The sequence below is a fragment of the Psittacula echo genome, assembly GCF_963264785.1.
Source record: "Psittacula echo genome assembly, chromosome: 5".
NCBI classification, from domain to species: domain Eukaryota; kingdom Metazoa; phylum Chordata; class Aves; order Psittaciformes; family Psittacidae; genus Psittacula; species Psittacula echo.
Window position 1 is genome coordinate 81,904,632 of NC_137739.1, and position 27,406 is coordinate 81,932,037.

Below are 27,406 nucleotides of genomic sequence, written 5' to 3' on the forward strand. Positions count from 1 at the left end.
GGGACTAATGAAACACTGATAGAAGAGTCTCTCAGTCTCAGCTGACTGGAGTTCAGAGCTTTGTAGAGGTAATGATGACCCAAACAGGTATGCCTCATTCTGAGTGGGGGAAAAGAACTATTTTAAACAAAATATCAGTATTCTTAATTTTACCTTTTTAATTTTCAGCACAGAAAATTTGATTTGCATTTCAAGGTGAAAAAACGGTGAGATATTCATCTTCCTCTGTGTTTTTCCCCTTGGTTCTTTGAATTCGGATAATTGTCAGTCAAGTTCAAATCCCTTTCTTACTGCCTGCATCCTGCATGCTGGCTTATCCTTGTTTCAGACAAAATAAAATGATCTCGGTACAGAGATTTTCAGTAGCTGTGAGTTTATGCCATGGGATTATACAGTGAGTTAAGAAAAAGGTTCGTAAGGAACACACCAATTTCATTTTGATATTTTTTCTGCAGTCAAAATTATGTGCTAAAGTCCACTGTAGACATTCTTTGGTACCTCTAAAACTAATTGCCAAATGCAGACTTTCAATAAAAGCAGCATTTCAAAACTATTTGAAAGAAACCCTTCTGTTTCCTGAGGTCACAGAAAAAAAAAACCAACCAAACAAAACCAAAAAAAAACCACAACCCAAACAAACAAAAAAACCAAAACCACAACCAAAAAGACCAAAGACAGAGGCCTGGCCACTCTAAGATAGAAAAAAAACCCAACATAATAAAAATACCTGCATTTATTTTTTAATGTCTACTCACAGAGGTAAATACAAATTAACTCGATCAAGTGGTCGCTTATTTCTAAACCAAGGAAACATATTTCATACTTTGAGATATGGTTAAGGTCTTAATAAAATCTAGAATAGGAATAAGTTGCATTATGTAGCAGGTGCACCTTCTATCGTGCCATGTATTTTCAGCAAATACAGTATGAGATATGTACACAGTTTACAGCTGTCATTTAAAAACTTCTTTACCATCTAAGAAGGATTTTCACAGCAGCTTCCAAACTGCAACAACAACTTTATAGTGCTTATAAATATCCATAAGCTCCTATACACACCCAGACACGAAAAACACCCAAACACAGAATTCCACAACTTCAGTCCATGATTCACAGGTATCAGTGGAAGTTTGCACAGCCTTTAAAAGCCACCTTTAAAACACTGCCCTCTGCAGGTTTTTGCCTTTATGTCTGAAATGGAACAATTCTGTTAATTTAATTTCAGGCATCTTCGGCAAGGAGTAAATAAAAGAAACCTTCTCAGTCCAAAGGAAGATGTACTGCTGTTCTCCAGGAACAAACTAAAACATTTCGCCTCTTCCTGCTTTGTTTTATATACACCTGATGATGAAGGCATGTCTATTTATGAAGTAGAAGCAATTAAAAAGCTGTATTAGACTATAAGGGTGATGATCAGAGATCTCTGATTCTCTCTTCCAGTCAGGAAGACTTAGACATACGCCTGGGGTTTGGCTTGTGTGCCCAGGAACAGGAATTCATTTGCAAGAGGAAGAAGGTTGTTGCAGCAGCTCTGAAGGACGTTCTCCAGCTAAAGGAGGACTTGCAGGACGATGAGGTATCTAAGACATAATTATTCTCTTCTTTCTCTACAGCTGAGTGTCAAAATGCAGCATTGGTGGTCAATTCCTATTCTCCTGGAAACAGTGTAAACTTCCGTGTGCAAGCTACAGCTGACTTCTCTATTCTAGGGAAGAAAAATGTACTAATAAGAAAGATTAACAAACACCTGTAGCCCTGTTGCTACAGGATCTAGCTTTGTATTGAGTAGCAATCTGCACAATAACGTAAAGAAGGGCTAGGTGCTCTGAGGACCAAAGTTTATTTTAGTCCTCACAATCATGTCATCCAGATCTAAACCATCGATTCAGCCCTTCTTTCTCTTGATTCAGCCCTCCTTTGTCTCACAGTTCAAACTAGACTTTATTTTCTTCTGCCTTTTGTGCCAGCATTTAAGCTCCCATTGTGCAAGCACAGCAAGCTGCCAATCTGACTTCATCATCTGCTGCAGCTAGAGCGTGTGCTTGTTTGGCAAATGGGAACAATAACAGAGGGTCCAAGGCAGGGAAAAAACAGACTTCTCTTTTTTAATTATACTCCCACGACTGTAGTGTGAAGCCTAAATTTGGATGCAGAGATGAGAATTTTTCCTCCTTTTGCCCTACACTGAGCTTATCAGTTTTTCTGCATAGCTGGACCTTGCCTTTAAATGCCAGCACTAATCCATGGGCTATCTCCTTCCCCTCAGAAGAGGTACCCGTATTTCCCTGCAGAACAATCTCCATAGAGTCTCCTGATGATTTGCATAACAGGCGAATTCACCCCAAAGCATGGCAGCTATCTTTACTGTTAATGGAGCCAATTCCCATGTACAGATTAATCCTTCTAACACTAGCAGACTCTGGATTTCTGTATTATCACAGAAAGAAGTAATTGCAGAGCTCACTTGCACACCTAGTATTGTATGTTCATACATGGTAGGTAGAATGAGTGTGGTTTTGCTTTCCTTGCAGCATCTATGAAAACAGATGGTGTTACCAGCCTCTGGTCTCAAGGGATTTGAACTGGTCTGTGCTTGTAGATCTATCAGTCATGATACATCTAGTATGGCCTGTGAAATAGCTATGCAATAATAGAGATTAGCTTTATCAAATTTCAGTAACAGAGAGGTTCTTACTACTCACATGGAAATGTTAAGACAGCACCCTGTGTTTGCTGATCTATTGCATCTGACGAAAATCTGGATCAGATGGCAGCAGGTACTACTCCCTCTATTTTTTTTTTTTGCTGGTCTGTGTTTTCAGTAGAGCCCTGAAAAATGTCATGTTTGAGATGATGGAGGAAACATGAAGTATTTCTTACTCCTTCTATGCTGTAGAATTAATTCATTTTTTTCTTCTTCTTGCTGACTGGTGACATATAGCATCTTTATTACTTTATCAGTGCTGAAGCTTTCTCTTTCCTTATCAGAGGTCTCTCTCCCTTCTTAGACCATGTCACTAAATGTATGTGTTTTGGGATTGAACAGGTACCTGTGGTGGCAATCATGACAACAGGTGGTGGAACCAGAGCTCTGACAGCCATGTATGCTCACCTTCTCAGTGTGCAGGACCTAAACATCTTGGACTGTGTCTCATACATCACTGGTTTATCTGGCACAACGTGGTAAGACCAAGACAAGCAAAGTCTTCACAGGAATTTTCTGTGTGTAACAAGCAGTGATCTGAATAGATATATCATCCTCACTATCAAGGAAGGTCTTCCTTTTTCTGCCGTGGCTTTTTCTTGTTTCCTTCAGAGGGTATTTGCCCACATGTAAAATTAACTTAGTCCTGTTTAAATAATGTGGATGGTGCCACACACACATGCTTTTTCATGTAAATCGAGGTACGATAAACAAACCTCCATAACTTCCCAAAGCCCTGCTTCAGAACTCACGTTTTTCTTTGTGGCTTTTTTGTTTGTTTTGTTGTTTTGTTTTTTAGGACCATGTCAAACTTGTATGAAGACCCTGACTGGTCCCAAAAGGATCTTAAGGAAACATTGAACGATGTCCGGAAGCATGTGCTCAAAAATAAGTTCCTTGCTTGTTTTGCCCCCGATCGTCTGAAATACTATTTGAAAGAGTTGTGCCAGAGAGGAAAGGAAGGACATCGGATATGTTTCACAGATCTGTGGGGACTCATCATTGAAACCATGTTACATGAAAAGGTACAATAGCAGCACCTTTCTCTTCAGATTTGAATATTCAGTGAATATAGCAGTGAGGACAGACAGTAGATTGGAAGGGGTATGTGAAGGTTGTCTTGTCCAACAGCCCTGCTCAAGCAGGGCTAGGGCCGGCTGCCCTGAACCATGGGCTTCTGAATATCTCCGCAGCTGAAGACTTCACAGCTTCCCTGTGCAACATATGCAGTGTTTGATCACTCTCACAGAAAACAGGTTATTTTGCTTGTTTGCTTGTTTTTCAGATAGACACCTAAATCATGTGCCTTGATAGTACAATTCTTTGGCTGTTGGCTCTATTATGCAGATCTTAACGTCACACCTCACACAGAAAAGGTGGGAATAAAGAGAAATAACAGGAAATTTATAGTATAAACAACTTTAAAATTAATTCACATGTAAATATTCAAGTTAAAATCCTGTTGTTCTTTTTAAAGAGCAGTGTGACAAGGCAAAAAAAAATTAATCACAAACCCCAAACCGGCATAACTGAGCTGTTAATGGATTACCACACCCTGTAAAAGCTTCCACCAAAAAGCAATGTTGTGGCTCTATTTGAGTATTTGTGAATATTCCCTCCCTAATAGGTAATTTATACTTAAGAGAAAACACTTCCCATGTAATATGATTAACCCTACATGCATACAAATTTCTACTGCCTGAGCACAGCACAGTGGTAGAGACTCCCTGTCCTGCCTCTTCCATTTCACCTGAGTACGAAAGATGCTCTGCAGCAGAAGCAGTAAGGGTCAAGGTTCACTGAACATTAACTCTGTCTGAGCTTTGACTTTGTCACAGGTCTGAGGAAAATATGATTTCCTGGGCAGTCGAGGAGGGAGTTACTCTTCCTGAATGAAATATTTCCCAAGAAGAGTGCTTTTCAGATATTTCCAGATATTTTTATGAAATAAATAATGTCAATAACAACATTTTCTTCCTACCATAGAAATACTAGAATTTATGGGGTTTTTTTAGCATAGGAACTCATCTTAGGACTATTTGTGTGCTGAAGTGTTCGGGCAGGGGAGGGTCGGAGTTAGGGATGACAGCACCTCCCTGAGCTAAACCATTGGGGAGCATCCTATTTGGAGTCTGGTATGGCCTGTGTTATCAGAGCCCAGGCTTAAGTGAAGTGGGAGCTCTTTGTGTCATCTAACTGTCCTCAGCTACTGTCCTTCTTCGAAACAGGAGGACTCCCATAAGCTCACAGATCAGCAGCAGGCACTAAATCAGGGTCAGAACCCCCTGCCCATCTACCTCTCTCTCAATGTGAAGGATAAAATCAGCGACCAGGATTTTAGAGGTAATAATACTCCAGAACTGCATTTAACATTAATCCCAACAGGGTTCAATTTAGGATTAGATAAAGAAATTAATTCAATGCACAAGTACTCTAAAGGGTTAATCCGGTATAGAAATTTAATAGTTAAAGTTTTTGAAGGCCTTAGTGTATTCAGCTGTATTCAGGATCAAAAGCAGGATGATGCAGGACATTATTATAAAATTACCTGCTATGTATTTTTGTAGAAAGTTTCAGAAATCTAAATTTTGTAAAGAAATTTACACGTAAGAGGACAATTCACTGTTTAATGTACAGTGAATAAATGTCCGCTTTCAAAGTGTGCCAGGTAAAAAACAGTCTCCCTTAATCTGGCCAACATCATATGTTTTATTCAACTGCTTTCTGCCTCTGCTGCTGTAATCAGTCTGTCTTGTGCTTTTTTCTTACAGAATGGGTGGAATTCACCCCTTTTGAGGTAGGATTCCCAAAATACGGCACTTTCATTCGTGCGGAAGATTTTGGGAGTGAATTCTTCATGGGCCGCCTGATGAAGAAAATGCCAGAATCCAGAATCTGCTTTTTGGAAGGTAATTTATTGCTCCAGGGAAATGTAAAGTAATATAGTATAATATAACCTGCTCCTGCACAAAGCCCTCTTCTGAAATGAAGCAGTTAGTACACTTCTTTATATGCTAGGAGCAGTACGTGGTAAAATATTAGAACCGGTAACAGGTCACTATCTGCAGGAATTTTCATTTTCTCTGCAATTTTATTCAGCTGAACAGATTTATTTTATTCCATAAGTTGTTATGCTTACTGGCATGAGGCTTTCTCAACACAAATACGTCTTTTTCAGCAACCAAAGTTGTGTAACACTGTTCCTAAGTTAAATCACAGTCTTTTCTTCCATTTAAGTCTCTAAAATACAGCCTTTTATCTACAATGTACCTGCCACACCTAACCGTAATTAATTCTTAAGGATAACACTTCCATTTCAGAGGGCAAATAGGTCATAATATTTACCTTTTTTCTCTGTTGCACAAGAACAGTAAAAGCAGTAAGGAAATCTTTTTTCCCTTTGCAAAAACAATCTCTTGCCTCATTGTTCTTCCTACTTCCACCAGTTGCATAAAGGAAGTTTCAGGGAGGGTGGGTTGAGAAGTTAATACTTTAAGCATGTCTGGAGATTTCACTACAGATAGTAGTGAAGTGTAAGGAAGTGTCGTGGTTTAAGCCCAGGCCATAAATTAGAACCACGCAGTCTACTTCCCCCCTGCCACCTTTCTTCCCTCCACTTCTGGAGGGACGGGGAGGAGAATCAAAAGAATGCAACTCCCACGGGTTAAGATAAGAACAGTTTAATAACTAAGGTATAACACAAATCACTACTGCTACCACTAATAATAATAATGATAAAGGAAATAACAAGGGAAGAGAATACAACACCTCACTGACCGGTACCTCACCCCCACCCTGCAGCTTTCTAGCCCTCCCAGGGACTCTCAGTTCTACATCCTGGGCATGACGTGCTGTGGTATGGAATACCTCTTTGGCTAGTTTGGGTCAGGTGTCCTGTCCCTGCTTCCTCCCAGCTTCCCCTCCTCTCTGGCAGAGCATGAGACTCACAAAGTCCTTGCTCAGACCAAACATCGGTGTTATCAGCTCTATTCCAGGCCGAAAGTCAAAACCACAGCGCTACACCAGCTACTAAGAAGGAGAAAAAATGACTGCTACTGCTGAACCCAGGACAGGAAGCAAATCAGAATTTCTCTGTCCCTGGGTTTATATATATTTATATATTAAAATAGGGACCAAGGTCATCCATTCTGTGGTCAGAAATGCCAGCAGGTCACCAGCCCCATTCTTACACTTCCCACCTTGGCATTTTCTTCCTTCCTTCCTTCCTTCTACAGAGCAATGCTGGGACATTTCTGCCCCTGTTCCATGCCAATGACCAACAGTCCCCTTATTCAGGCAGTGTTAACTCCAGTGACACAGTTACTCGAAAGCCTACCAGTAAATTCCTTTGCACCCCAGCCTTCAAACAGAGTGGGGACTGACTACAAAGGTCCTGCAGCTATTTCCTGCATGGCCAAACCTGTCCCTCTGACTGCAGGCTGGCATTGCTTGGTCAGACCATCGCCAGACTGCTCAGGTGCAGTCTCTTCTATCATAGAATCATAGAATAGTTAGGGTTGGAAAGGACCTTAAGATCATCTAGTTCCAACCCCCCTGCCATGGGCAGGGACACCTCACACTAAACCATGTCACCCAAGGCCTCATCCAACCTGGCCTTGAACACTGCCAGGGATGGAGCATTCACAACTTCCCTGGGCAACCCATTCCAGTGCCTCACCACCCTCACAGTAAAGAATTTCTTCCTTAGATCCAATCTAAACTTCCCCTGTTTAAGTTTGAACCCATTACCCCTTGTCCTGTCACTACAGTCCCTGATGAAGAGTCCATCCTCAGCATCCTTGTAGGCCCCCTTCAGATACTGGAAGGCTGCTCTGAGGTCTCCACGCAGTCTTCTCTTCTCCAGGCTGAACAGCCCCAACTTTCTCAGCCTGTCTTCATATGGGAGGTGCTCCAGTCCCCTGATCATCCTCGTGGCCCTCCTCTGGACTTGTTCTGTTCTCCCAAGGAGCTCCAGGTTTAGTTCTGCAGTTTGGGGGATTCAGGAAGGCACTGTGGCACAGTTGGCACATCTAACCATACCAGGTAGTGGTGCTGTATCAGCCTGAAAGACTGATACAGTCAGGACTGCCACCAACTTTGCTACAACTGTTACTAAAGGAACTTGAAAATATAACCCAGATATGCCCTAAACCATAAAAACCAGAAGACAAATCAAAGACTCTCACATTTCCAGTTTATCTTTTCAAAACTATTAAGTCAGCTTCCTCATTCTAAGGGATATTAGTGTATTAGCCTTGAATGTTTTGTGGTTGACAGTCCTGCATGATAACTGCATATCTGTAACAAGATGATGCTAGAAATAAATAAAAGCTTTAGAATTACAAATGCTGTGAAATTGCAGAATAATAGTCATTTGGGACAAGTAGAAAACATTAAGATGTACATGACAAAATCTTATTATTTACCACATAACAAAAATGGATGTGTTAGCAGATACACTGGAAACACTACCAGCCCTCTTAATATATGTCAATAAATAAGATTCTTAATACACATTATGGATTCACATACCAATTTATGAAGGCCCTTTAGTTTTACACTAAGATAACATAATGAAGTTTGTTAGAGAATGCAGAAGGTACTGGAGGTCATTGTGAATGAAAACACTTCCAGGTCCTTACCAGTTTTCTTTCTGTCAAATATATCCTCTGCCACAGGGATCTGGAGCAGTGTATTTTCCTTGAATCTTATGGATGCTTGGTATATATCTGTTCATTCAGAAGACTTCTGGCACAAATGGACCCGAGACAAAATTACTGACATAGGTGGGTTATTCTTATGCCATAATGTTATTTTATTCTCTCATTTCTTCTTTTTCTTTTTTTTAAATTCAACCCTACCATCCCCGTCTGTGCTGATATTCTCTCACTAATTTTTTCAAAGCAATTTTGGATTTCCTTCTTCAGAGATTCCTGTAATCGACATGGAAACCAGGAGGAAATGCATTCCATGTATTTCAGTATGGCAATCATTTCAGTTGTGTGAGAAAATAATCCATGAGATCTGTTACAAGAAAAAAAGAGAACAGCCCTCATAAGAGCCTGTTTTCAGAGCACAAATGTAAAACTGGAGAAAAATTTCCCTGTAGAGTAGGAGAGGCTGGAAGTCTTCTGTAGTGATTCACAGTTTCCAGTTCTCCTCTTGGGAGTTCGAGTATGGCGTGAGGAGTCAGAGAAACGAGGGCAAACACCATCCTTGTGTCTCAGTGCAAGATACTGTAGTGGATAAAATCAAAGACAAGCAAGAAGTTTACAGTAGGTGACACAGACTCTTACAGTACAAACGAGGCCTTTATCACTGTGGAGTGAGGATTTTCAAAGCTTCTCTGAAAAAATGTGAGACTTCTGGAGATCCTGGAAACAAAGAAAAGTCCAATTTTTTCCAAACATGGCAAATACAAATGATGGTTGCATAGATGACATGAACATGTCATGAGTATGAAACCACATAAAAGAACTATTATTTTTTCTCCTGCAGATGATGAAACCCTATTCCCTAGAAGACCAAACGAGCTGGATACTCGAGTGGTTTGTCCCACTGACAGCTTTTCAGATGTTTTCCGAGATGTTGTCATGTTACGTCCAGCAGCTTCAGAAATCCCAAACTTCCTGAAAGGCCTCCAGATGAACAACAACTACTTAGAGAGCGAGTTTTCCAAATGGAAAGGTACAGTAATAAGAGCCCTGCTTTTAGTCTTATTTAAACTATCTTTGTGAAAAGGAAACAATGCTTAAGAGGTTATCAAGCCAACCACCTTTTTGCTGTGCTCCCATCTGATAGTATTTGAAACTGTCACTGAAAGCTAAAATTAGGTAGTAGGAGAGGCTTCAGAAATAAGTTCTTAAACATTTCATGAAGTCCAGTGGCTGATAGATGGGAAAGATCTTAATTAGTCAACCAGCGTATGTCTGCTGATGTGCCAGCCGGCCAGCCAGCCTGCATGCTTGTGGCATGGCAGTGGTACCATCATATGGTGTCTCTTGCCCTGCCAGTATTCAAGGGGTGTGTGAAAGAGCCCTGTTTTATGATACCTTTTCACTTGTATGATACAGCCTTTGTAACAGTATTCTGTATTACCCAGTTTGGAAGTTTGTGTTCAGTCTGGTAGCAGATCTTCCAATTACCTTAGTAACTGTGTGCCTGTTATCATAGTGTGCAAGGCACCAAACATGGTTAGTCCTTAGTGTGTGAAGACAGTGAAGTGCCATTTTTTTTCCATATTAAAATCAAAAACACAACCAATCAAAAAAAAAAAATCCCAAAAAACAAAAAACACCCCAACCCAACCAAAAACCCAACAACACAAAAGAGACCTGATTGGAGTCACACACAAAAACAGGGGATGGAATTAACTCTATTCTCCTGAGTCCTAAGTTAATCCCTCTTAATTAGAAGAAAGCCAAAGAAATTGAAGAGTAAATAATGAAAAGAGGAAGATAGATGAGGAACTGAGAAATGACTGAACTGCAGCTATCAGCGATGTAGGTAGGTCTAAGCCCTGAGAAAAGCTGAATTCTCTTTCTGTTACCAAATGACTTTCCTCAGCACCTCTCTTGCATTGAGCACCTTCTCTAAATAAACAAATAAATTAAAAATGCTTCTTCTCTAGATTGTGAGCTCGACTCTCAGCCCAACCACCTGACAGCAGCAACAGACTACCTCATCCTGATTGATACTGCATTTGCCTTTGCTACCAGTTACCCACCCCTCATGAGACCAGAAAGGAAAGTGGATGTCATTTTGCATTTCAACTACAGTTCAGGTTCCCAGACAGGGGTGAGCATTGTATCTTCTTCTTGAACTGATTTCTCTGCTTCATCACTGAGTTCCCCGAATGGCTGATCCTCTACTCACAGAAACTTTTTTCCCCAGTATCTGAGAAGTGTAAATAAGGGAACAGTTTACTGGGGTCACATATCTTTATGGAACAGTACAAATGTTATCAGAAAGCAAGAATTCAGCAAACCGAATATGCTCATTTTTATGTATAAATGGGTTTTAGCTGATTTGAAGGTAGATGTAGAATGAATGAAGCTAAATGCATTTAAAAATTGACTAAGAACTTCTCAATGCAATCATACATATTCTTAGTCATGGGAAAATGTACATTCAGGACAATAGAACTGTAATAATAGCAGTGTTTCAATAGAAGTGTTTATCTGCAGAAGACCAGATATGCAAATAAATGCAGGCACAGTTTGTATTTAGGAATTTTAAATTCCTTAGGAATAAAAAGCTACCTACAGGCAGCATTTTTAATATCCAAATGTGGGATGTAGATTTTCAAAGGCAGGCATGTGGACCCAGATCCATCCCACCTAACTCTGGCCTTCCAGGTCATGGCACCATATTAAGTCTACAACCAAGCTGGGTATGTACCATAACCTGTCAGAACTTGGCCTTTACCCCACAAACATTCCCAGTGAAATTCAATTTTGGTCAAATTCAGAGTGATTCCTGTATGTTCTGATGACTGGTTTTGTCTTCATATTGTGCCAACCAGCCCCTGAAAGAAGCCTCTAAATACTTTGCAAAGCAGGGAATCCCTTTCCCTACAAAGGTGCCAGATGACCAGGAAACCCCACATGTGAAAGAATGCTACATTGTTGGTGACAAAGAGAGCCCAGAAACACCTATTGTGATATTCTTCCCACTAGTAAATGACACCTTCAGGGAGTACAAAGCACCTGGTAAGTTTACAGTTACCCATTACATTAATACAGGCAGAAGCCGTCTTTGTTTTACTGTGCAGTATCTGTTCATCGGATCATGTTGTAAACACAGACTCAGACTCTTTGCTTAGATCTGAACCGTTTAAAGAAGCTTAAAATGTGCATTTTTCCCTGGACAGTACAGCAGCAACTGGGATCAGCATCTGGCCCCCTTCAGATTCTTCTTGACTTTTCATGGGTAGATTGTAAAGTTTACTGATGAAAAGTATATTCTGTGTATCTGCAGTGGCAGAAATTAGCAGGGTTATTTCCTTTCATACTTGTCTTCCTTTCCTGTTAGAGAATGCTTCAGGGAATCTAAGGATTTCATTATTTAAATTAATTTCCAGGCTCACAGTTAGGCAGATAACCTTGAAAACAGAAGTGTAAACTAGCAAAGTGATGAAAACACAACACTGAGCCATACTGAAGTGATGAAAATACAACACTGAGTCATGCTGACAGCTTCTGTTCACTTCAGTGAGTCCTACTTTGAAAATTAATTGAGGTATACAACTGGGGTTTTGAACAGGATTCAAATAGTTCAATGGTATTTACACAGGTGCAGGTATCTATGACAGTGGAGGCTGATTGTTCACTACAGTAACATCCTCTTGTCAATGTGGTGGTGGCACTGGAGGCTGACAGAAAAATTCTCATGTATCTGATGCTCTCTCATCTGCAGTGAGGAGTGACTGGGCATTATATTTCCTGCCTTTCTATACCTGACAGTATTATCTCCCAGTTCTGCGTTGTTACTGCTCTCTTTCCCTCATATCAGTTGTTAGAAAACTGAGGGGTCTGTGGAAATGATGGGAAGGAAAAACATGCATAATCCCTCATGTCTGGCTGTCCTGATTTTGGCAGGGATAGAGTTAATTTTCTTCCTAGTACCTGGTACAGTGCTGTGTTTTGGATTTAGTCTCAGAATAATGCTGATAACACACTGATGTTTTTAGTTGTTGATACATAGTCTTTATACTAAGTCAAGGACTTTTCAGCTTCTTATGCCCTGCCAGCAAAGCTGGGAGGGGACAAAGCTAAGACAACTGATCCAAACTGGCCAAAGGAATATTCCATCCCATATGGCATTATACTCAGCACATAAACTAGGAGGCAAACTGGCCAGGGGCTGCTGTTTGGGAACTGGCTGGGCATTGGTCAGTGGGTGCTGAGCAATTGCACCGTGCATCACTTATTTTGTCTATTCTAATTCTTTTATTATTATTATCAGTATTATTATTACCACCATTATTATTATTATTATCTTTCTGTCTCATGAACCTGTCTTTGCCTCAACCCACAGGTTTTCTCATTTTCAGTCTTCTGATTCTCTTCTCCATCCTTTGGGGGAGGACTTTGTGGGACTATCTGTCTAATTATTTTGCCTGGGTCTGTGATGTATGTGTTGATTACCCTGGGATGATGAAACAGGCATGAAGTTTTTTCGGTGTTCCTGCCAAATCTTAGTGATTCAGGGAATATCAGGTTCGCTCTCACTGCTGAGGTTGCATAAAGCCTGTAGTTTTTTATAGTAGGAGGTAGTCTGGGGAAATTACCATAAATATTTGTGCCATCTGCTTCCAGGATATGTCCAAATAATGACTGTGTGAAGTCTCTCAGCTTAGATAGAATCTAGTTGTTTAGATCTTTTTTTCTGTGTTTTTTGATAATTCTTCCCAGTAGGAACCAAGACTTGATGTAGCTGATTGAGCTATAGGCAAGTGCTAGGTTGTGCTGGGTGAAAGAGTACCTGTCAGGTCGCTAAGAAGGTCAGTGTGCTTCTGGAAAGCTTGCATCACTGAAATACATGGATTTTCAGCACCTGTTTCTGGAGGCATGAAAGGACAGTAGTGAGGGGAATAACATGATGTAGAGTCAAAGCTGCAAGGCGCAGAAAGTGGCAGTGGCTACCTGACCCTCACCTGGAGAAAATCATGCTGTCATGAGTTATTGCTACTGTTGTCTGCTTTGGGAGAAGGGATGAAAAAAATAGTAGTTGCCATTTACTTGAACCTTATGTAGAAATGGAGGGTGCTGCAATGGCTGGGAGACAGCAGCAAGGAGAGAGGCTGGGGCTGGGAAAGTGTTAGTACTGAGGGAGACCTGAGGACCATGCTGAGCTCACTCCACACCTAGAGCAGGACATAGGGATTCTCACCCCCCTGTGCTCAAAAGAAGACCTACTCTACCTGTTTTGGCATTTCCAAGTGTACCCAGGACAACCCTTACTCGCCATACCACCATCTCCCCCTCCTGCCAGACAAATATCCCAGCAATAAAATGGCTGTGAAGGGAAAAATTTGAGTTGTGATCCGTTCCATGTACATGCCTGAGAAACACCCCAATCCTAATTGCTTTTTGTTAATTAACCAAGTAATTGTTTTGTCCCTTAGGAGTGAAACGTAGTCCCTCGGAGATGGCAGATGGTGATGTTGATGTTGCTGACTCCTGTGGTCCATATTACATAAACAATTTGAGTTATTCAGAGGAAAATTTCGACAAACTAGTGAATCTAAGTTACTACAACATCCAGAACAATAAAGATTTGATACTTCAGGCCTTGCGTACTGCCGTGGAGCGGAAAAAGCAGCGTAAGGAAGAGCAAGCACTGCAAAAACCACCCAATGGGGATGGTACATATGGGCCTGACAAAGACGGAACCCAGCATTTGGCTGACTGCCCAGCACTGGGGAATATGAAATAAAATATCTATGAGTCCCGTTGATGAAGAAAAAAAAGAATTTGATTAGGAAGTGAAGAAAAGCCAAAGAATGCTAAGAATAGCACTTTGTCATGCCTGTCCGTCAGTGAAGGAAATAAACACAAAAAACCAGAACTCTTCCTTAATGAATTAATGTGCTTCCCTCATTGACAACGACAGGAGCATGGCTAGGTGACACCACGCTCCGCTCATTCTTGAAGAAGTGACCTTTCAGGCCAAGGCTGAAATGCATGGACAAGGAAGCACGAGGAAGTTTACATTGACTGTGTTTGTGTTTTACCTGTGCTATAAAAAGAGAGGATTGTCAGTCCAGAAATGCAGCAGAGAACAAAATCCATTGTTTCTAGAACAAAACCAAGAAGCCCATTTTGTGAACTAAGGAGTCTTTATGTAATTGTAAATAAATATTAAAGTTTATAAATACCACACTTTTTTTGACTCACAGCAAATAAACATTTTTCACAGCAAATACATGTTAAAGCCATTTCTTTTAGGTACTTCTTCCTCTGTTAGTGACACAACAAACAGATTTGTCTCACAGCTGCTGAAAAACTATTGAAGATGGAATTATACCTGCTCCAGACCTACATGTGAACTGCCCCAGACTCCTAGGACCCCCTGAGTTTAGGATTACATTTAAGACCCACCTCTACAAGAACCAACTCAGGCTAACGTATTTTATTATATGGATTTTAAATGTTATTGATATGTACCAAAGGTTTAAATCTTTAAGTTCTTCTCCTTGGTGGTGCACAGAAACATAATCCTTTTGTTTGCCACCTAGGTCAGTGAACGCTTACTTGTGGTGCACACTACAGGAGCCCATACAGCTCCTGTATGGGCTCTATGCCCACAGTTTACCTCCCATGGAAGAAATGAGAGCAAAGAGAGCAGGCAGTCATGCTGATGCATGCTGGATCTCATTGCAGTATGGCATGGGATGTAGCCAGAGGCCATAGCCCGACCTGGGAATTTGGAAACACTCCCAGGTTCCCATATACAGTTAGAGCTTTTTGTCTGAAGGGCAAAAAACATCTCATTGAGAGCAGGAAGCATCTAGGCAGGAAGTCTGAAGACAAGCAGAATGAGGTGTGTGAGTGCAAACACTTCCCTGCCCTTCCTGCAGCTTTCCAGCAGCCATGAAGGGGTCACAGAGAACAATGTACACTCTACCTCATTTCAAAAAGCTTCACATGAAATAATGATTCAGTGTCTCTGAGTTCTCTGCATTCAGAAGAAAATGTCAGGGCTGATCAAAAAGGTGGAACAGCTTCCACATGAGGGGCAAATAGATAAGGAATCTGCAACCTAGGAGAAGGACAACAGGATCAAAAGGCAGAGAAGAGAGGGATCTATGAAATCCAGAGTGCACTGCAGGCGATGAACCAGGAGTGACTGTGCTCCTCTCTTTTTTAAGGACTAAAGAATACAAAGGCTCTGCATCTGACTCAGTCCTGCACTGAATCATCAATCCCCAGAGGCTGGGAGGACAGTCTGAGACAGTGTTGTACCTTCCCTCTTTCTGTGATGTTCTCCAGTCACCAAATAGTGGATGCACCAAAGACAGTGGGAAAGCACTCACCCCAGACTGCAGTACTTAGGTTTTCCACAGCTCAGATATTTTTGCGTATGAGAAATCATCAGGAGTAGTCAGAACTCCTAAAGGACTCATTTGAAACAATTTATTGAAGTAGCATGGAGAAGTAACTGCAATGATAACTTAATTACTACGGATTAACCTATGGGGAAAAGTAATTAAAATGAGAAGAATACAAAAGCAAACTGTAAAAAGAGGGTTTTAGAAGAATCACAGAATGGTTTGGGTTGGAAGGGACCTTAAAGCTCATCCTGTCCAACCTGGCCTTGAACACTGCCAGGGATGGGGTAGACACAAGTTCTCTGGGCAACCGGTGCCACTGCCTCACAGGAAATAATTGCTTCCTAATGTCCAATCTACATCTCCTCTCTTTCAGTTTACAACCATTCCCCCTTGTCCTATCACTACATGCCCTTTTAAAATGAGGAAGCTGGTCAGCAAGACCCTACATGAAATACTATAAAATCTTTAGACTCAGCATGGAAATTGCAACAAAAGAGTTGCAAAACACATGCACAGCCCTAAATAAAACGTGAAGCAAGGAACTAAGAAAAGGCAGAGTGGTTAAATTCTTAGGACTGAGCATTATTAGAGCCTAACATCTGTTCTTTAAGGAACAGCACGGGAAGGAGGGAAATGGAAAGGGCATATCTAAATTTGCTGATGTATTTGGAAAAGAGCTAGAGCATATAGAGAAAATGTAGTATTCCAGATGGAAATTAGGAGGAAGAAAGGTACATAGCTAAAAATGTGACTTGGCAGATGTGCTGGACCAGCAAAAGGGGATTTGCATGATAAGGGTGTTGTAAAGGAGCCAAGACCGTAAGTTTTGACACAAAAGAGACACTTTTAACGTGTAAGCACAGATTCTGCAAAAAATCCCTCTCCTCCTTTTAGGGTTTATTTTATTTTATATTTTCCTTTCTTTTTCTTTTATTCTTTTTAATGGGAGGCTTTTGTTTTCCAAGCAGTGAGCAAGCACAGACAAACTTGTACCTAAGAGAAATAAGATATTATTTTTACTTCAATGCTTTAGTGAATATGGCATTGTATCCCATCAAAATCTCTTCTAAAAATCAATGGAAAAGGTGATCCTCCCACGTGCCTTAACAATATGAATGTGTAAGGTTAAAACTAATGACTGTGTCTGCTGTACACAGCAAAACTTCAGTGTTATACTAAGAGTTTCCTTAGTTGCCTAATGTCGAGGCTAACCCCCACGGCGCTAAGTCATCCACGTCTTAGGCATCCGAAGCCAGCAACCATCATCATGAAAACACGAAAAGCATTTAGGCGATTCTGTGTTCAGATCGGAGCTGTTGAAGGGTTTTTTCCGGATTTCATTCCAGGGGCTGGCACTTTAGCAGCGGGTACAATTAACCTCCAGAGGCGAGTTTCTGACCAAAGAGATAACAACAAACAAAAACCAATGCACACGCACACACCAGACCTGACACCAAGGCGAGGGACGCTGCCCGCTCCGCCGCTGAGCCGGCTGTGCTGCTAGCACTAGCACCGCCCCTCTCGGGGCCGTGCGGGGCCGGGTGTGGGCCGGGCTTGCCCGCCCTGCCGGCGGTTGTCTGCGGTGTGGTGCGGAGCGGAGGGGAGCGCTGGTTGTCGGCAGTGCGGCGGGACGCTGTCGGGATGTTCAGCTGGCTGGGGAAGCAGGGCGGCGGGCGGGAGCGCGGCGGCGGCGCCGACGTGGTGCAGACGGTGACTGGTGGGCTGCGGGACCTCTACCTCCGTAAGCTGCTGCCGCTGGAGGAACACTACCGCTTCCATGACTTCCACTCGCCCGCCCTGGAGGAGGCCGACTTCGAGAACAAGCCCATGGTGCTGCTGGTGGGGCAGTACAGCACCGGCAAAACCACCTTCATACGGTAGGCGACTCCCCCGGTGTGCGGGTCCTTCCCCGAGGTCCCGCTCGGGGGTGCCTGTTCGCGCCCTGTCAGCTTCGCCCCACCGCAGTGCTCACTCCGCTCCTGCCCAGGGCGTTCCTGCTGCGCGATAAATACCTCCTGCGTGCCAGCAGCGAGCCGTCCGGGGGAACGGAGCGCAACGGACAGATGTCCGGTCCGAGAGTCCCCCGTGCCGTGTAGAAGATGGGTGCTGCTCTCCGGTCTGTTACATGTCAGCTTCCTGCTTAAGAATAGGGTCTCGATTTCGTGTTCTGCTGAGAAGTGTAACCTCGTTGTCTACTTCCTCATAGCTTCAGTTTTAAATCTCTGAATTATTTTGAAGGAAGCATAGGCACTTCGCGTTAAAACGGCGTGATTACATCGGCTATTGCAGACCATTTAACCGTATCTCCTTCCTCCCCCTCCGTTCCCAGAAGTAGTTTAATGCATAGATCGGATGTGAAGATAACAGAGAAACAAAATGACAGTTCTGGGCAAAACCCACATGGTATCTGGAAAGTCCTCTCCCCCCCAACTCTTTGATCAGTTGCATTGAACAAGCAATATTATTAATAAGGCAGCTTAACCATGTTGCTGCTGGCTTAGTATTTGCTGTCTTTCCTGTCTCCCTTAATGGTAAGTTTGGTGGTGACTGGTGTTAGGAAGCTGAAGTGTGCATCAGGCATTGCATGTGAATATTTTGCATAATCTGAGTGTGCTTTTCATATGCCTCCTACAAATCAGTCTGAGGTTATACAAAACTCTGCAAAAGATGCTGAGCGGTCACTTGGATCAAATTTTGATGTACTTATTATATCCAAAGTACATTACAGCCCTTCTGTACATTTTACAGATGTTTCTCTTTTGGTTCCAAAGGTTGCAGGCAGCCTTGCCCTAACACTGTTTTCACAGTGCAGAAGATCTACCTCCCTTCTCCACTGAAGAGTGATGTTTACCTTTACTTGCTTGAGAGCTTTTCAGATGTTTGCAGAGCTAATCATGTTTCTTTTCTTGTTTTACAACGAGCTAATTGGAAGCATAAAGTTGAACATGATTGTATAGCGTCCTGCAAATGCTTCAAGTGGTTTTGTTAAGAGAACTATTATAAAAATAGAAATAGAGCTGTAATTAAAAGAAGATAAACTTAGTTTCAGGATCCCAAAAGGCAGAAGGTAGTCACAAGAAGGTGTGTGTTTGCAGGGTGGTGATTTGGGGCTTACCAACATTTCTCTATTCATGCAGATTGATTCTTTTCTTTAAAATGACAGTTGCTTTTTCTGTCTGTATATCTTTCCATATACGCATTGTTACCAGGCTTATGGACAGGGGGTGGTGAGAGCATGGGTAATACAGAGACAGAATGGTCCCAACTACGTGTGTACCAGAACCTGTTCTGCCTGTCAGCTGAGTTGCTGTGTCATTTACAATTAAGAGGGAACTTCTGCCCCCCCCCCCCCCCCCCATCTATGAGTTTGCCTTGGATGAGAACACACTTTCTTGACTTACGTATTCTGTCCTTTATAGCTGTCCATATTTTACTAGAGTGCAAGCCAATATTGCACTTAGAAATGCTGATACTCCTTGCAGTGCCTTAGATGTAGTTTTGGTACTGTTGCTTTGTGAGTAATTTGTTATCACTGCAACCATAAAATACTGAGCAATAGGATTGACTGATACAAACATACAGTCTGAATGAAAAGAAGTGTCATTTATTACAGCTGTTTTCAGCTTTTTTTGGTATTGGTCACTGCTGGATGAAGATGCCCAGACAAATTTGACAGAGATAAAGTTTTGAAGATGTTTTCTTACACATTTTTTCAACGTATCTGACTCAATGGAGGAGATGACTTTACTGTGATGTGCCCTTCTCTTCATGCACTTGCCCCTTTCTCCTGTCCGCTTTTTAGGTAGATTGCAGAATGGTTTAACCCTTCACTAGTTAATTGGAGAAGGCAGGCATTGTCTGTAGAGCCCCAGCCAGTAACAGCAGCTGTTACTGCTTCTAAAGGACCACAGTCTGACCTCACCATGATGAACATGCATTACATCAGTGTTTGCTATAGAATAGATAATAATTGTCTGAATAAGCGTGAGAAAATGCTCCATTCAAGATGGGCAGCAGCTTAGACAATAGTGTCACAGTGGCTGTTATTCAAAATCCAATTCAGAGAAGAAAAAGAAAAACAAAAAAGAGAAGTGCTCGTATGCTGAAGGCAAGGCTTAGAGGACAACATGGGAAAATATTATAGTGTCCAGGTCAGTCACAAATAAATTTCCCCTCTGATAGGCTGGATTTCCCATGGAAAAATGTCATATATGCTCAAGATGGTTATAATTCCAGGCTTATTACAGATAGTTTTTCTTAGAATGAAGTTCAACTATGGTGTTTTTCCCCACTAGCATTTTAGCAAGCAAGCAATATGTTAAATCTTAATTAAAACTGATTTTTGTTCCACATTTCTCCTTTTCATAGTCAGCAGGACATGCTAGATCCGCTTGAGTGTTTACTATTTTTTATGCATGAACATAACAGTTCTGTTTAACTGACATATATTTATTTGGGATTTACTTTGATTTAGACCTTATCATGAGAACTTAACCTTTTCATACCTCTGACACATCCCCATCCACCCAGTTGCTTCCATTAAGTCTTCATGGAAAACACTAATCTAGCAATGACTGAGTGTCCCTGGGGATTAAGAGATGCCAACAAACACTTCCAGGTTTCTAACAGCTCTTCTGGTTTTTCAGTTGGTGCTGTTTATACTCTTTGCACTTGGAAAAATGCAATGAAACAGGCCAGTTTCACTGTCAAAGCTGTAACATGGTGATACTGCTTTAGTCAAGCAGCTGACAAAGCTGACAATTCAAAGAAATATATCCAGGCCCAAACATTAATACTTGTCTGACTGTTTTTAACGGTCAGAGCCAAATGCCTATCTTACGTGAGCTGCTTGTCCTTGCAGCTTCTGTAATTCTCTCAATTTCTCCTGGCTGCTTTAGAGAAAGAAGCGGGGAAAGGAGGGACAGGAGAGTTGTAGTATATGAAAAAAAGATAGGAGCTGAAAGTTTGTAGTTGCTGACCTTCTTCTTTCCTTCTAACAATGGAACTTTAGTTCTTAGAACTTCTAGTCTAATAGTGTTTATCTGATTTACTTTTGTACATTTCTGATTTAGAAGTGTAAGAGACTGACTTTTTTTTTTAAAGAACTTGTCAAGATGAGGAAAACCAGAAGTAAATTCCTTAGCTTGCCAAGCCGTGCTTTTCCTTTGCTCACAGGTATTACTCAGAGGCTAAAATGGTAAACTTCCTTCTGTTTAACTCAGCAGAGCTGGAGTTTGTGAAAGCACCCTTTTGTATGCAAAATATCTGGAGTCTGCAAGTAGGATGCAATCACTTGAATTGCAGGAATGGGCAACATCTATTTCTATAAGGGGAGAAAGTCCATCTTAATTTCTTCTGGTGAAAGCTGGAAATTCTGTGTCACTAGCTCTACATGAAAGTTTTATTTCAAGTATTTGGAGCAGAATTCTTAACTAAAGCAATTACCTGCTTGTTTTGTTGTGTTTTTGTTTGAAAGTCTGGATGACTTGGTGCAGGATGTAGTATGGAGGTGAGCAGCCTTATGAAAGGAGACTTGAGTTTGCATCACAGGGTATCCATGCTCAATGCTGCCCTGTCCAATTCACCTCTGTTTGTATCAAGGCATTTAGGGTTCAGATGATTATCAGTATCCACAGCTGTGAATAATCTTTGCTGTCTCTGGAACTTTGTAAACTATTTTCCCGTAGCTGGGCTATACATCTTGCAAAGGAACGTAGATGAATGTTTATTGGCAAAGCAGAAAGGTTATAGCCCAGGTAAAAACAAAGGGAGAAGAGTCAACAGGATGTCTGTTGTTTGATCTAGACTGTCTTTGGGAGTTTGCTATTTTTAAGCATACTTCCTGTGAACCTTTTTGAACTCCCTCTCTGCTGTAAATTCCTGAGAAGGGCATGCAGTTGCAGATGCTAAAAAACCAGGTATTTTCCTGTGTTAATGTAGCGTACTGTACAACAATATTTGCAGCTTTTCAGTTTACAGAAGGCTGCTTATCCCTTTTGTGTAGCTAAGTGAAACTGATATTTTCATGCAGAGAGGAAGTATGGTATAGCTTGTTGTCACGGTTTAATTTTCATGTAAGTGACCAAGTGAAAAGGTTAGGTTTTGTTTAGTTGTATGTGAGATAGTTTTCTGGCCTAACCCCAGCCAGCAACTGCACAGTTGCTTGCTTGCCTCCCCTGCCTGGGTGGGATGGGGAGAGAATTGGAAAAGTAAAAGTGAGGAAACTTATGTGTTTTTTAAAGGCAATTTAAAAATGCAGTTTTAAGAAGTAAAGCAGAAGCTGCATGCACAAGCAAAGCAAAACAAGGATTTCATTCACGATTTCCCATTGGTTCAGCTATTTCCAGAAAAGCAAGGTTCCATCACACATAATGGTTACTTGGGAAGGCAAACGCCAACACTCTGAACATCCCTCCCTTTCCTTCTTTCCCCACCTTTATCTGCTGAGCATGACACCATATGGTATGGAACATCCCTTGTAGTCAGCTGTCCCCACTGTGTCTCCTCCCAGCTTTCTGTGCACCCCTAGCCTACTCACTGGTGGGGTGAGATGAGAAGCAGAAAAAGCCTTCACTCTGTGTTGGCAATGCCTAGCAATAACAAAAACATCTCTATTATCAACACTGTTTCCAGCACAAATCCAAAACATAGCCCCATACTAACTAATGTGATGAAAATTAATTCTATCCCAGCCAAAACCAGCACACTTGTACAGCCAGTGCTCAAGTACTAGGGTTTATTTTAGTATGATTCTTGATGTGCAGCTATGAATCAGTCTTGATGGAAAATACCTGCCTTGCAAAGTGTTTCCTATGTCTGTTGAATGGCTGTACCAGGCTCAGCACTGTGACTTGGTTGGGTGGGACTTGGTATTTGGAAGAGATCTTGCCTTCCTGGATTATTATCACTACAAAAGCCTGATTTTTACAGCTGCCTTTGACATTAACTTGGAAGTATCACTGCAATTCAGCAGCACCTTATTCTTCTTTAGTCATTTCAATAAGCAGCTAATCTGAATTTGCATTGTTGAGTTCCAAGCTGAAAATACAGATGTTGCAAATCATGAAAGATGCTCCATAGTTCCAACTATTTGTAATTTCTGCAAGTGTTACATGTGCAGCAACTTCAGGAGGAGGCCATGAGATTATTTTCTTAGTTATCTAAAAGACCACCACCACTGAATGTCCATTACCATACCTGGCAGGTTCATGAGCTTACGATGGATTGCAATTATCCTATTACCCTGGAGGTGTCTTATCCTATATTCAGATCCCATCATGCAGTTTTCTCTGATCTGTTATAGGCACTTTGGTCATGTGCATTTGGTTGAATACGATGTTCCTTACTGCTACTCTGGGAGCTTCTTGCCATATGTGTTGCCACTCGATGGATTGCTGCCTCTTGTCAGCAGAAGTCTGGGAATGACAATTATATCAAGAGAAGAACTTGATTATGAGTCACATAGAGATCTTTTCTCTTTTAAAAGAGGGGCAATGAGGAAAAGCAGATTTGAGAGACTTTGAAGTAGAACCTTTTATTATGGCACATTAAAATCCTTGCTTTAGAAGAGAAAAATATAATTGATATTTCAAAATGAATTCTGTGGATAAGTCCGATCTGGAAAACTGTAGTGGCTCTTGTAAATTAGCCTTTTCATCCTGCTCTAGAGGGCTTTAGTCTGCTGTGGTGCTCTGTGAGGAGGAAGGAACATGCTTCTGTGTTTCAGGTGCTCAGCTGTTTGCTACGATGCTTGAAAGTACAGGGTTTCCATGTGTAAAGGGCTCAGCTGATGAACTATCAGTTTTATCTTTCTTTGTTACATAAGCAACTTTGTAAGTTGAGGAATCTGTTGCATTGCACACTCCTGCCTGTGCAGAGAGGTTTGAGTGTTGTATTGGGGTTTTTTTGCTTTTGGAGAGGGGCTAGTTTTATTTTCCTGTTAATGTGCATTAGCTATAGCTTATTCTAGGAGTAAAACAAATTGACTTTGGCATGTTCTGGCATGAGTGTTCTTCTGTTCCTGCTTTCCCACAGATTTTAGTGTTGGCATTTACTTATTATTTTTTCTTGGTTTGTTTGGAAGCAGAAAGCTGCAGGAAATACCATGTAAATAGCTCGTCTGTGCTTTGAGCCTCCCATATCTTAGACTGAGCTGATTTGAGCCAGTTTGGTAGGGGTAGTGGAAAACGGTCTTTGAAATGTGTAGTGTATGTTTAGTTCCTTAAATTCAGCTTCTGTGCATTCATCTGTAAAGTCTGTGAATGTTTGGTATTGCATTTAAAGACAAACAGATTGTTCAGCAAGTACAGACACCTTGTAAAGTGGTTTTGGTTTGTTTGTTTGTTTGTTTTTTTCAGCAAAAGCAGCCTTCAAGTCCTCTCAAATCAATATTGAATTATGAAATGATAGCAGAACAAACATAAGGCTGTTGGATTAAGAGCTAGAACAAACCTATTATTCGAAGACTGTTGTTAATATGGATGTGCTCAAACCTAGCTAGTGCTGTCATTGGATGTAGGACCATCACCTGTGCCTATAGAAAAATTCTTGCTTAAATGCAGCTTTGATTATGTAAAGTTAAATTGTTGTTGGTTAGAATTGTGGGTTTATTTTAAGAACTCCAGGATAACTTGGAACCCATGGGATTAGTAAGTACAAGATGACTTGATTGGAGGATTCTAATGTTCCTGTAATGTCACATTACAGCATTCTTGAAAATACTTTGGTTTTAGCAGGTATTTTTCTGTGAATACATGCTCCAGTTCCATTAAGTTTTAGCATTTAAACATGCACGTCCTTTGTTTGAGACCTTGTTGCCCAGGAGGTCAAGACTTGGTGTATCAGACTGGGTCCTTTGAGTATGTATTGTATGTATTGTCTGCATCTCTGAGAGGACTACTCAAATTGAGATGCAAGATGTTTTCTGTTGGCACAGCGCTGCCTGACGCCTCTCGGAAGTATGTTATTGTTAGGCCTCAAGTTCTGCAGGTCTGACTTAGTTAACAATTCCTTTTCAATATGTGAGTCAAAAGGAAAAAAATCCTTTCCTCACTCCCAAACATATTTTACTATTGCCTCATAACTGTGATATTGCTCCCTGTGGTTAGGTGAGTTAAAGTTGTTAAAATCATACTGAGTTCATTGAAGGGTTAGATCTGTCAGCAAGCTAATGCTGCTTGTGTGTTGTTTCAAACAACTCCCTTTTAGTACCAGCAGCACTTGTGTAGGCCTGAAAGCACACACAAAGGCAGCAATGTCTTGTAGTGTAATGTACAGCACTGGGATTAGTGGTAGAAGCATCCACGTGAATAGTTCAGGTGCTGCAGTTGAGGGAATACTTTTCACCCTTATTTTGTAAAGGGATTTACTTTATCATTTTACCTAGTAATTGTGGAAAACCTGGAACTCAGTTGGTTTTGTTTGGTTTTGGTTTTGCTTTGTTTTGTTTTTCTCTCTCCCTAGTTAGTAGGAATAATGTAATGCAGGAAAAATGGTGTTTTATTATTCTAGAGAGTGTATATGCTTGGGAATTTTCAAGTGAATTATAGGTATTTGCTTTTGCCATAGTTTCCACTCATTCTGTTATTTCATGTATTCTCCATCTCCAGATACCTGCTCGAACAAGACTTTCCAGGCATGCGGATTGGTCCAGAGCCTACCACAGATTCTTTTATTGCTGTGATGTATGGAGATGCAGAAGGAAATGTTCCTGGAAATGCCCTAGTTGTTGATCCTAAGAAGCCATTCCGTAAACTCAGCCGCTTTGGAAATGCTTTCCTGAACAGGTGAGATCTGTTTGCTTGCTGTCTTCTAATTTGTATATGTCTTCTGGCTAAGTGTACATTCAGGCTCTTAAATGTTTAATTTTGACCAGCTGGTCTTTAAGCAGTTCTGTAGACCAGGATGATAGCATTAGTATCTGCGTGGCTGCTGTGTAATTGCAAAACAGGGAAGAGTTGTTTAGGGGCTGTGGATATTGCCATAGGTAACTTAAGTAGCAGGCTAAATATTTCCAGTTTAAAGTTATTAATAACTTTGCTTGTATTGTGTGAGCAATCACTTTGTTTTCTTCCTGTATTTGATGGTAACTTGACATGGAGGCCTGGCTTTTTAAGCCAACTAATCTAAATTGGTTCTCTTTTAACAATAAACTTTCCTGTTTGGCTGATAAATGCTGGCATACATGTTAAAAGTTTGTCATGTATGGCCTTATCTCTTGCTGTGCTTATTCACAAAAGAAAGTTTATAGCTGCTTATAGTTGGCTTGGCTATCACTTCGCAGAGTGATAAGAATATGTGGGAAGCTGCAGCCAACTCCCATTTTAAATAATAACTTTATGGTCCAAGGCCCCCTTCTGTAAGATTATCGGCTAAGTCCTGTCCTCCAGATCACTGTTCTGTTTCTTCCTTTCCCCACCATTATGCTCTATATGAAAAACTAATATAATTACACTCTGCATAGTATTTTGCACAGTAGTCAAATATTTGCACAGAACATCTAATAATGCTATGTGTTTGTTTGGATGAAAGGTAGACACATACTTTTTTTTGCTGTATCATCTATCCAGGTGGTTGTGTCAGGTTCTGAATCTTATGCAAGATAGATAATCTATTTGTTAGCTAAAAAGATGTACATTCAAAGTAACCGACTAAATTATTCCAGTTCTTTTGGTGACTGTGATACCGTCATACTACAGTGCTGTGGGCAACCTTATCTTCTCCAATAGTCATTTTTGCTCCTTAGCTTTGCAGTGGAGATCTATGTGCTTACATGCCCTTAGTATCACTCTCAGTATGCTACTCTGATCATATTGCTGATTTTTCAAGACTTGTCAACTCTTCTTCTCTTTCCTTCTTCACCTAAATGAAAATGTCTTATGCTTCAGTTCAGTATCTTAGAATAACATCTCCCATTTCTTACCTGAAATCATAATTTTACTTTTCCTTCTCTCTCTTGCCATGCTGACGATCATTTATACCCAATATTACATTTTTCACTACAGTCTTAATAGATTTTTCTCTATATACACACACACATACACACACCATCCCCCACCCCCTCCACACTGCTTTACCCCTACTTTTGTTTTTGAAACTATTTCCCAATCCTAGTGTTTTGCCTTATGGAAGAACTTAGAGATATGGACACTTAGGCTGTGAAGTTAAATGCCCTTCTTATCTAAATGTAACATGAAAGGAAACAGTGGCTGAGGTAATGGAGAAACTAAAACCAAACAGGAACACAGTAGCACAATCAAGGCTGGTACTTACTAATGAGCTGCATTAACTCATTTATGTTACCTCTTTTTTTCCATGACCCCTTCTTACTTCCTCCTGTGTCTCACTGCTTGTGATAGACTGTAAGGCTCCTGAATGGAGAAATTTGTCTCTTTATTTCTCCTGTGTACTTTTAAGTAAAGCTGTGGGGGAAGGGGATGGAGACAAGATGTAGTGTGCTCTTGCATGCAGGTTAAAGTGAGGAAAGAGTACTGCAGCATACTGGATGATCAGGAAGAAGAGCTTGATACTGCTGAGAAGAAATGCATATTCCTCTGCTATTCTAATAAATATCTGAATGGACACAAAAAGGAGTATAAGTTCTTACTGGATTCTTCAAGTTATCCAAAGTTAATTCAAAAGACCCA

General features: G+C 41.0%; 1 protein-coding gene and 1 pseudogene across 2 annotated transcripts in view; both read left to right on the forward strand.

The window, feature by feature from the left end:
* Window positions 1-14,143, forward strand: part of LOC308221332 (cytosolic phospholipase A2 epsilon-like) — a 39,305-nt pseudogene extending 25,162 nt beyond the window's left edge. The window contains exons 12-22 of the transcript in view: window positions 169-206; window positions 1,441-1,576; window positions 3,047-3,183; window positions 3,504-3,729; window positions 4,933-5,047; window positions 5,476-5,613; window positions 8,383-8,490; window positions 9,203-9,391; window positions 10,335-10,501; window positions 11,229-11,415; window positions 13,833-14,143. The product of the transcript in view is annotated as a cytosolic phospholipase A2 epsilon-like (transcript). The remainder of the gene's footprint in view (window positions 1-168; window positions 207-1,440; window positions 1,577-3,046; window positions 3,184-3,503; window positions 3,730-4,932; window positions 5,048-5,475; window positions 5,614-8,382; window positions 8,491-9,202; window positions 9,392-10,334; window positions 10,502-11,228; window positions 11,416-13,832) is intronic.
* Window positions 14,144-16,262: 2,119 nt separating this feature from the next.
* EHD4 (EH domain containing 4) overlaps window positions 16,263-27,406 on the forward strand; it is a 32,025-nt gene continuing 20,881 nt past the window's right edge. The window contains exons 1-2 of the mRNA XM_080619415.1: window positions 16,263-17,638; window positions 25,370-25,546. Coding sequence (XP_080475541.1) covers window positions 17,403-17,638; window positions 25,370-25,546 — 413 coding nt within the window. The 5' untranslated portion in view covers window positions 16,263-17,402. The remainder of the gene's footprint in view (window positions 17,639-25,369; window positions 25,547-27,406) is intronic.